This window comes from Sinocyclocheilus anshuiensis, unplaced genomic scaffold, assembly GCF_001515605.1.
Source record: "Sinocyclocheilus anshuiensis isolate Anshui unplaced genomic scaffold, SAMN03320099.WGS_v1.1 scaffold1, whole genome shotgun sequence".
In the NCBI taxonomy this organism is placed as follows: Eukaryota; Metazoa; Chordata; class Actinopteri; order Cypriniformes; family Cyprinidae; genus Sinocyclocheilus; species Sinocyclocheilus anshuiensis.
In genome coordinates this window covers 84,306-96,392 of record NW_015539843.1, presented here as the reverse complement: position 1 = coordinate 96,392, position 12,087 = coordinate 84,306, and the positions used below count along the sequence as shown (strand labels likewise).

Here is a 12,087-nt window from a genome sequence, read left to right as displayed (position 1 = left end):
GACTCAAGAGTCAAATGTCGCCCATGCATACATATATACATATATATATACACACACAGACAGAAAAACAGACAGTGTACCCACTAATCAAGTGCTAGTATTCAGTACTGACTAAAGCTTTTATTTATTTTTGGATGGTGTTGTAGACAGACATCCTGCTTTGTGGAAGATGTCCAGTCGAAGAGAGGGTAATGGATGTTGGGCCCTTCCAGGAAATAAGCAGCACTGACCTTTCAGACGACACAATCTGTTCTGCTTGCTCGCCAAACACCCCTCTCTCTTTGCAAGCGCTCCGTTCAAGAGATAGCTAGCATATTCCCACTGACACCAGGATTCATGCTATAATGAGCCTGAAATATGGTAATACTGAGATTACGAATTTATGACTAAGGCCATAAAGGGGTTTTTAATTTTATGAAGAAAATGTGAGAGGTGATTTCCAATGCAAAAATCATCACACATTATTAAAGTGGTTGCTGGGCCGTTGCCATGTGACTGCTAATTTGTTTTGAGTGTTTTTTAGCATGTTGCTAAATCTACAGTTTGAGTCACAGTTCCTTCTGCTCTGTGACGACCACTCAACAGAAGCATGACCTTAAAATCCAACAAGCAAGAATAAGTCCCGTTGGCAAAGTTATGCCAGCCACTTCAGTAATGCACATCTACATACTAAAAGTTACACCAGAGGCACTGCCCAGTCTCTATGTTTATACAAAAACAGAACTGTGACATGAATTAACAATGATATAGCCACATCACTAATAATCTTTGACCCAATTAAGAGGCAAATACTAAACACATACAATATGCATATGCTTTATTGAATATTTGCCAACAGCAAATCAGCATGTTTGATTCTCACATTAATAATCTCTGATATAACTCTAATTAGATGATAGTCCAGGTGCTTTCCACTCACACGCAACATGAAAAATAGGGACAAGCTAGAAATACTATATCCCTCTGTATTTTTAATTTTTTCATCATATTCATTTACACACCTTGTCATGTAGAAGTTTGTGGTCAGTAAGTTTCTTATCTTTTTTTAATAAACTAAATTTTTGATTTTTTTATTCAGCAAGTATGCTTTAAATTGATCAAAAGTGATTTTAAGACATTTATAATGTTACAACGTATTTCTATTTCAAATAAATGTTGTTCTTTTGAAATTTCTATTTATCAATGAATCTTGAAAAGATCAACATAGAATGATTTCTGAAGGATCATGTAACACTGAATACTGGAGTAATGATGCTGAAATTTCAGCCTTACATCACAGGAATAAATGACATTTTAAAATATATGAAATGCAAAATAGTTAATTTGAATTGTAATATTTCACAATATTACTGTATTTATTTATATGATGGAAAAAAAGCAACTTTAGTAATCACAAGAGACTTCTTTAAAAATCATTTAAAAAAATCTTACCGACCCAAACTTTGGAACAGTAGTGTATATACTGTATATGAAATTGTTTCAAAAGCAGATTTCTTTATTTAAAAGGAACATCGCTTTAGTCAATCAGCTAGTAATAATTGAACGAAAATACAGTTAAAAAGTAGTATGACAAGGTCTTTAAGAAACTTAATGGCCCATTAAAAAGTGCATAAAAATATCATTATTCGAAATATCACCCATAGGTTAAATGTGTCACAGAAGCATCCAGAAACAACAGTTTGGGAATCATTCTTGGATGTGAATGAAATCACACGTGCATGTAGCTGCATATGCATGCATGTGGACTGTTATGCTCCAAATGGCTGGCTGGAACTACCAGATGTAAATGTAATGAGTGATTAAGAAGAGAGGCAGATGGCCCCCTCAGAGAGACCGTCCCAACATTCCACCTTCCAAGACACAATACAACACCACCAGTCACAGCTTTACATTACAGGCTGCTGTTCCAATACAAAACAACAGCAGCTAGCATAACAGGAGCGCAAATGAAATTTAAATTAAAGTGTTTTTTCCTAGAATCACTTTTCATGTCATGACAGCATCTCTCTTTTTGTATTTTTCCCATTAACTCCTACTAGCCTTTCAGCAGGGCACAAAATAAGCACAAAAGCAACTGCTGGAGCCGAGGGGACAAACAGCTTGCTCTGCCACTAATGGACAAACAAAAACATGCAAGTATATGTATATTCCAAACAGCGAGCACACACTACACAAACAACCCAGGGCACCTCATAGACGGTTCAAAGGCTGGCAGACACCGCTTTTAGGTAATTGAGTTTGGCCCTTGCAGCTCTGCACTCCATCTTTTAACACAGTGTGCTAGTGAAGTTGTACGCTGGGAACATTACGAGACTGATTGCATTTACGCAAAGAGGTCACGAGAGATAAAAATATGCACTTGGATAGCATTTTAGAGACGTTCACTTGTAAAAACTTTATTTAAACGTCCTGTAATAGCATCCTTTCAGCGTAATGCACTGTGGAGACCTTTAGCCTGCTTTCAGACAGTTCCTCTCACAGAGACTGATGGAATTTTCCACCAAGTCAGTGCTCGATATTGGCTTAAAAAGGTTCTCTTGATATCAGGTTTACTCAGTGTTATTAAAACAACAATATTACCCTGTTTATTCAAATCATTGGATTTATAACTGTAAAATACTGTAAAAATGCTATGGTAAAAACCTGTAAGTTGTTCCAGTAAGTATGTTTACTTATATGCACTGAAAAACTGTAATATATCTAATCGGACATTTCATGTAACTTTACAGCAAAATACTGTTAAATTTACAGATTCTGGAAGTGAAAAAGAACAAGTCATCTTATAATTTACAGTGAAAAAACATATCTTGACAATCCCAGAATACTCTACTACTTCCTACAGAATACTGTGCAACAGCTCACATTTCTGTCAGGACCACTATCGTCAAAGATGATTGACAATTACAGTTTGGGTTGGCGGTATGGTTCTGTTCTGGGCAAGAACTCCCTGCGCATCCTGCAGCCTAGCATGGATGAGAGCAGGGAGAGCAGCGATACCCCCCAGGGTAAACAGAACAGAACCAACATAAATGTATTGCAGATATTGTTAAAGTTCAATAATGTTATGTACACATTTTAGAATTAGTCTGATTCAAAGGAGAATCAGAAGGCTGAATCCTGACTGACAGAGGAGGAGTTGGGGATGGAGAAGGGTAATTAGCTATTGAGCAATGCGAAAATTGCTGATAATACTGAGGGACCTTATATATGAATGCTTAGATAGGTGTCGTATTCCCATAGGTAGATGGGGATCAGCTGAGAGTCAGCTGATGCAAGCTTGACTAACGTGACCTGCCAGAACTAACGCTATGCTAGATTTTCATTTAAATAACTATGATATTTCTTTCTACGTTTTTTTCCCTTCATCAGTTACGTACATTAGGGTTTTATGTTATATCACACATTATTAAATAACTTGTATTGCTTTATTTTAGTGTCATGTGTGTTACTGTGATGGTGTGTGCATGACACTGTGCACCTTCTATATTAGTATTAACCTCAGATACTTGTGGCGAACTTTGATTCATCATGTGATTTTTTTTTTACCATAAGTGTTTTTATGGTGGCTGTCACTATATCATAAAGTAAAAAAAAAAGTACTTTTGTATGTTAACATTATTTTAATGAAACATAATTTTTAACTCTAAATTTAAGATAAATCTGTGAACTTAAAATGTTGTAACAGTACTTTTTACAGTTGCTGACCACTGCTGCTGTTTTTTTTTGAATGTAACAATTTTTCTTTTTTTTAAACTGTTATATTTACAACCCAGTGGTGTCACGCACAAAGCTGACTGCATTACACTTTAGTGTCATGCTAGAGTTGTTGTTGCTATGCTCGGAAAAAGAGGAGAACTATTTGTGTACCATAACATCTCAGGACCTTCCATCTGGAACGGAGTGAAAAACGCTGATGTTTCAGGTGTAGTTCACTCATTAGGGGTGGTGGGCTGGCAGATATAGGGGTTTGAATGAATGTTCTGCCAAAACACAACAAACAATGTTTAATAAAGAAGGAAAAAGACTTCTATCAGGCTTTGCCAATGTTTGTGTGTGTATAGAACTGGCAGGAGGTTAAGCTGAGTGTATTTTTGTAGCTGTTGTGAAAATGGAGCTTCCTGTGGTTTAGAGAGAGCCCCTGTGGAGAGAAACATTTATACTGCCGATTCCCACACACTGTGTCCTACTGAGACACACGTGCATTTTTACCTCGCTATTTAAATGAGGACATCTTTTTAATTTTTTTTTACCAAAAGTAAATTAAAGGGGTGGTTGATTATGATTTCACTTTTTTTAAATGTAGTTTGTGTGTAATGCTGTTAGAGCATAAACAAGAATTCAGAAGATTTCTATTTCAAATAAATGTTGACAAACAAATGCTGTCTTCTTGAACTTACCCTCTTGAACTTTGAACTTAAAAGAGTCCTGAAAAAAGGTATCACGATTTCCACAAAAATATTAAGCAGCACACCTTTTGTCAACATTGGCGATAATAATAGGAAATGTTTCTTGATTGAATGATTTCTGAAGGATCATTTGACACTGAAGACTGAAGTACTGATTGACGAAAATTCAGCTTTGCATCACAGGAATACATTACATTTTAAAATATATTCAAATAGAAAACAGTTATTTTAAATTATTTTAAATCAAACTTCACAATATTGCAAAATTTACTTTATTTTTTACTATATTACTATATAAATTACATGAAGCCTTGGTAAGCATAAGAGACTTAAAAAAAAAAAAAAAAAAAAAAACCTAAAAAAATCTAACCGACTCCATGTATATTGTTCTAATGTGATGGTTAGAGTTTTTTTTAAAGAGGATTAAATAGGTAACTATGAACATTTAACAATATATTACAATAAACCAAAGTGCAAATTATCAGACTTTTTTTTTTTAAATAATACTAAATAAAGCCAAATAAATCAAATATATTTTTACATGGCTCTCTGGAATATATTTATATTTTATGTAAGGGATCATGTGCCCCTTCAGGGTGATACAATATTTCCCGATTACCCTGTCAGTGTTTATTTAATGATAACAACTGCCTGGACATACATTAAATATAAACATACATTTATTATTTAAAATATAAATATAATAAACATATTATATGAAACAGTCACAACCGTAAAACCTAAAACGATGCTACCGTATTTTTTACGGTAAAATTCCGGCAACCACACCGTAAATTTTACGGAATTTTTTTTTACAGTGTAGGATACATTTTAGTATCTATACAACATCAGTATTGGGAGTATTAATACTTAAATAGCTTGTACCCTTGAGTTTACAGCATATGATACATGAACTCATATTCAATTAATTCCATAAAAGACCAAAAACCAGGAATCAAATGTGAAAATCAGGGCATGACCCACTTAAAAGGTCTTCTTCAGCTCTAAGAAGCCTCTCTCGTGTGTAATGCAGGGCTGTACGTTAACTTTTTTTTCACATAGCACTGGTGCTACAGAGGTTGAAAGTTTTGTAGCACAGGCAATGAGTATGCGCTCAGAAAAAGCGCATGCAGAACAGCACGTGAATTAAATGTTTAACCGGTATTTCTTTAAAGCAGATGGAAATAATGTAGTTTTGTGATTGCGCATAAGTGCAGTGTCCCGTGAGAGTAACTCTACCGCTGAGCTAACACTGATGTGAATGCATGTGGCTTTGTACATTACATTGAGGCGGAGGGAGGCGCCAGAACTGTAGCTGATAGAATGTGCGCTGTAGCAGATACAACGATATTTCTTCAAAAGCAGATCGTGGAGACATTCAAAAATCGTCATATCGCACACCCCTAACTACCAAGTATAATCAATCTCACACACACAAACAAGCACAACGAAATCACTTCACACTATTAAGCGGCTGTGTTATGAACATGCAAAATTGTATCGCACCCGTGCTACAGTGGTAAATTTATTCATCGCACAGACCAGTTTTTTTGTAGCACGTGCGACATATATGTCACACTGTACAGCCCTGTAATGGATGAAAAGTCTTTCCCGAACGCTGAGGTGAGAGGAATACAGAAGAAGAGAGAGGCTCTTTAAAAGAGCTTCCCTGGCAGTCAGGGCCGATTAGTCTCTGTACATACACCCGCACTCTTTATCTCTCTCACTCTCCCTCATCTTCCTCGCACTCCCTTTCCCCCTCTCTCGCACTTGCTTTTTTGTCCTTCTGCTCGCTTTATTTCCCCTGACAGTGGACCTTGGAGTCAGCTGTCCATGTCTGCTATGGGAACAGTGAGAAAGACCGAGAGAGAGTGGGAAAGAGAGCAAATGCCCTTGAGAGTGATGAGTATGTATGTGTGAGAAGCCAAAGCATTTCCGACATCCATGTGCTTCAGTCAAGCAAATACCTTGATCAGCAACTGTTTTGTCCTCAAAACAGTCGCCCTGGATCAAAATGTATCATGCCAATCCAGACTAATTATGATATTAAAGCACATGGTTCTCATGGGTGGGCTGGCAGAATTGGGACACTTCCCACAAGGTTGGTGGTTTGATCCCTTGTACAATCCTACACTACCTACAGTACCAAATGTTGTGAATTTGAGCAATGCATCATAGCATTACTATCATCTAAGAAAAAAATTAAAACAAAATGTAAACTATAAAAAGAGCTTCAATTTTTGAAAACAAAACAAGCAATGATAGCATTACTATCATCTAAGAAAAAAAATAAAACAAATGTAATGTAAACTATAAAAAGAGCTTCAATTTTTGAAAACAAAACAAGCAATGATAGCATTACTATCATCTAAGAAAAAAAATAAAACAAATGTAATGTAAACTATAAAAAGAGCTTCAATTTTTGAAAACAAAACAAGCAATGATAAAACAAAAACAACAGTGACAAGAAAGAATCATGTTGAACAAACAGGCAACCGAAAGAACAGCATCTTCAAATAAATAAATAAATCTATTCGGTCTGGTTATTTTATTAATATATTATATTAAATATTTAATATTTGTAAATGTTTGTAACACAAAATTTTGTTAGTAAGTAAATAAATAAATCTATATGATCTGGTTAGTCTTTTATTTAGCAACTATTTACCAATTTACCATTAAGTAAGCACGAAGGTAAGTAAGCAAGTAAGTAAACAAACAAACAAACAAGCAAACAAACAAACAAAAATAAATAAATAAGGACTGGCTAATCTTTTATTTATTATATTTATATATTATATTTACCATTTAAATATTTTTGTAACAATTTAATGTTAAGAAAGTAATTATGTAAACAAACATAAATAAATCTATTTAGTCTGGTTATTTTATTTATTATATTTATATATTATATTAAATATTTATCGTTTAAATATTTTTGTACCACAATTTGGTGTTAAGAAAGCAAGTAAACAAACAAACAGTAAGCTACTGGAGTATAAATTAAATAACTTCGCATTCAAAAATTGCAGTACGCTTAGGGTTAGGGTATTTATTGGAATAAAACAGCATGAAGCATGTAGTCTAGCTCTCATATTATTAATATAATTACTCGATTTTACCTTACATACATAAATGTGCTTATGTGTCCAGTATATCAAATACAAGGTTTTAATCATTACCTGTGGGCCCCTAAAATCACTTGAGCCCATTAGTTACAGACTTATATGAATCACAACTTCAAGAGTGTCGTATGATGAAAGACTAACGGTACATATCTCAGAAGTCTTGATATGACACCCAACATGTGAGACCCTCTCATAAGATGTGAACTTGTAAAGGCTCTCACCAGAGTTTGACATGACTGGCTCTTTTTCTTCACCTCCTCCTCAAGGACTTCACACTCCTTTCTCTTCCTGGTGATCTCAGTCTCCTGAGGGAAAAAAGAAAATAAATACTGTTAGATGGATAGATGAATTCAATTTGCTGTTAAAGTAGATGTGGCCTAATGCAACCGTCTCTCTTCAGGGAGGCTGGATGCGGCATAACACACAATCTGTGTATGTATGCATGTGTATGTGAGCTCGTGCCCGTGTAGGAAATAGCAACACATTCTCAGAGCCAGTGGGCACCCGTATACATCATCTACCTATAAATAGCAACATTCTCTATAGCACAATGTTGCAATGCCATCAGCGAGATGCACAAGTCTAAAAGTCACTATAAATACAAATCCACTAAAAGAAAAACAAACACACACACAGTTCTAATGGACATGAAAAAATGTGCATATTCAATGTAAAAATCATGCTCATATCTGTATAAAAGCTCCCATAACCATTTAAATGAAAACAAAACAAGAAATAATGGGAATAAACAAACAAACAAAAAGTCAAACAGCCAAAAGGAAGTACATTATTCTATCTATCTAATTTATTTTATTTTTCCCCTGAATATTTAATTTTATAACAATTTGTAATGCAATTTGGTGTTACATATGATTTGGTCTGGTTATTATTTGTTTATTATTTTATATTTATATATTATATTGAATATTTAGCATTTAATGTTTGGTGTTAAATAAATTATATTATTTGGTCTGGTTATTATTTATTTATCTATTTTCTATTTATAAAATAAATATTTAACATTTAAATATTTTATAATGCAATTTGTTGTTTCTAACATTTACATACATATGATTTGACTGAATATAAATTTTTTATATTATATTCATACATTATATTCAATAGTTGTCATTTAAATATTTTGTAATAATTTGGTGTTAAATAAAACCATTTGGTCTCATTATTCTTTTATCATATTATATGTATATATCAAATATTTACCATTTAAATATGCTTAGTTATAATCTGGTGTAAATAGTATGCTGCTAGATAAGAAATCGCTACTTCATCTTTAAATATGTTTAAGTGTGATAATGAGCTACAATAAAAAAAAAAAATCAACATTTCTCTCTATCATCACTGTATAATGCCGCTGAAGTGACCTGTGTTTTGTTGGCATGTCAGCGGAGTTGTTCAGACCTCAGCGTTACATATGTACAAGACTAATGTGTCTCCACTGCTGATATCATTCCCTAATTAAACCCCACTGTGATACACACACATACACAAACTCACATTGTGCATAGGTAAAGTATAGGTAAATTCCCAGCATTTTGTCTCATAACACACTGTACCTGCCAATGGCTAAATTACTTTATTGGTCTGTAGGAAAGCAGGTGTTGTGGGCCAGGCCATATGTGGGATTGTGTAGGTATATACGTGTGTGGGCTACAGATGGTCATCTCATCCTCATAATGGGTATATCAGTCTCAAGAGAGGCTGACATAAGCTGTGTGTGAGTGAGTGTCTGTGTGCACGCAGGTATTAATGAATGGCAACATCCATCCTGCTGAGTGACACCTGGGATGGGGAGATAGAAGTCCCAATTTGAATAATAAACGAACATCCATGAGGATGAATGGATGGATGGATGTATGGTTGGATGGAAAAGCCTTTTCTTTCATTTTTGACAATTTTAATGCATCCTTGCAGAATATAATTATAAATATATATCTTACTGACCCCAAACTTTTGAATGGTAGTGTGCATTTAACATCAAATATGTAAAACATGAATGTCAAGACTACTTGCTTTTCAATATTTTTTTCCCATTTACTTTCCTTTTGAATGGTCTGTATTATTATATTTTTATTGTTGAATATTATTGTAAAAATATATATGTAAAAATGTGAAAAATTTGAACCCATGTCCCTATGCACCGCCACAGTTTCCTACACTTCTAAAAGTAAAATTCCCACTGTCCAGTGCAGTAAATTAATGAGTTACAGATTTCATAGCCTGTGCTTTTGGTGTATGTCGTAGTGTCAGTGTGTTTTGTGTGTGTTTGAGCAGCTACATAACATGACTTGGCACTGTGGGTCTGTGATATGCCAGAGAGTAATGGCTGTATCATTCTGCAGTTTGCCACTGCATGCTCTTGTTTAGCGGAGCACAGACTTTTTCGCAATATAGATTGGCAGCATAGATCTGGGCCGTGCTGGGGCTGTTGTAGAGCAGTGGGTAACTTGTCTCTGACATGGCAGTAAGTGTTAGTATGAATATTTAACATTTCATCAGCAGTCATTTGTCTTAAAGCACAGGACTGGTGTTCATTTAAAATCCTCCATCCTCGCGTTCAGCCCGGCTCGGCCGACACGGTGCATCGATACAGCACACGCTGAGATTAAATGGATGGAGGGAGAAACCCATGCAGTATAACAATCTATCAGGCCTAATCAGCCTTTTATATAATGCCTTTACTCTGATGCTTTATCCGTATCATCTCATGCTGTGTAACACTGTTCAAAGCTGTGCAACCATCTGGAAACTAGCATTAATTGGTACCCCAGGTACGACTCAATTTTTGACCCCTTGTGAAAATGCACGTCAGACAACCAGGGCAGATCTAATATTTCAATGTAGCGGAGCACAGACTTTTTCGCAATATAGATTGGCAGCATAGATCTGGGCCGTGCTGGGGCTGTTGTAGAGCAGTGGGTAACTTGTCTCTGACATGGCAGTAAGTGTTAGTATGAATATTTAACATTTCATCAGCAGTCATTTGTCTTAAAGCACAGGACTGGTGTTCATTTAAAATCCTCCATCCTCGCGTTCAGCCCGGCTCGGCCGACACGGTGCATCGATACAGCACACGCTGAGATTAAATGGATGGAGGGAGAAACCCATGCAGTATAACAATCTATCAGGCCTAATCAGCCTTTTATATAATGCCTTTACTCTGATGCTTTATCCGTATCATCTCATGCTGTGTAACACTGTTCAAAGCTGTGCAACCATCTGGAAACTAGCGTTAATTGGTACCCCAGGTACGACTCAATTTTTGACCCCTTGTGAAAATGCACATCAGACAACTAGGGCAGATCTAATATTTCAATGCAAACATTTTGTTTTTATAATGCGGAATTATATTTACAGTACCATATGTTTGGGGTCATTACGATTTTAAGAAATACGATTTTTACTGTAAATACTTTAATTCAAGGATCCATTAAATTGATAAAAAAAGACAGTAAAGTGCTTTTTTACAGTAAATTATTTGACAATAAGTGTAAGAACATTCATTAACAAAGTTTTTAAGAGGTTTCTTTCACTCTCTAACATACTCTGTTGCCTCAAAGGTTAAAGAGACTTTGAAAATTCCTGTTTAGAATATATACGGGGGAATTTACACAGAAGAGATTTCAATTTGTTCTTCCTTTACTGAAACTCTTGAACAGCCTTTACTGCTGTGATTTTAACTCTAAATGTTGGGTGGATGTTTTCAATTAGCATTCAGTGAAAAATAATAATACTTTTCCTTATAGTTTCAGAAGAATATACTGAATTCACCATTTTTTGACTGAACATGGTAATTTTGGTGGGTAAATATCACATTTACCCATTTAAATGGAAGAAATGCTAACCCCCCCTTACTATTATTTCTTAGATTTTGTGACAATATTTCAAAGTTTGTTTTCAGATACTTCAAAGAAAGCTAAGTAGAAAGATGGGAAATGTATGCTCCTCATCTAAATAGTGCTGTCCTTATTTATATCTTTGTTATAGTCAATTAAATTTGAAATCTTGCTTTTTTTATAATGTATATTTTAAAAGCATGTATTTATAACAGACCTCATTAGCCCATATATAATTTTAAAAACATGTCATTGAATGCCACATGACATTAGTAACATTTAAGCTATAATCAGTTCCCCAAGGAGCAAAAAAGTGAATATAAATTCTATTTATGAGTGTTAAACTCTTTAGAAGAGAAGTTCAGCAGATGCGCTACAGAAAGCTGAGCGAACCCTGAAGTCAAGAGTCGTTGCTATGGAAATGATACACCGTATACTCAAGCTGGCAGGTAACACTACTACACATAGAACCCATTATAATCACCGATTCTGTCACGGAACATGTGCTAAATCGGCCACAGTAAACGGAAGCCGCGTTCTATTTCTGACGCACTCTAAACGCTTGTGCTACTGCGCTAAATGGACAAATAGATATGGAAAGCTCCCTCTGATGCATCCAATGTAGAGACGCGTGGGACATTGCAGACCACTTTCTTTTGCAAGTTTCAGCTTCAAACATCTTTGGTGTAAACTGGCTTT

The 12,087-nt window shown here is 35.1% G+C and overlaps 1 protein-coding gene across 1 annotated transcript in view; it reads right to left on the bottom strand.

Moving 5' to 3' along the window:
* LOC107684511 (peripheral-type benzodiazepine receptor-associated protein 1-like) overlaps positions 1-12,087 on the bottom strand; it is a 113,209-nt gene that overhangs the window by 32,511 nt on the left and 68,611 nt on the right. Inside the window, exon 4 of the mRNA XM_016480783.1 lies at positions 7,756-7,839. Coding sequence (XP_016336269.1) covers positions 7,756-7,839 — 84 coding nt within the window. The remainder of the gene's footprint in view (positions 1-7,755; positions 7,840-12,087) is intronic.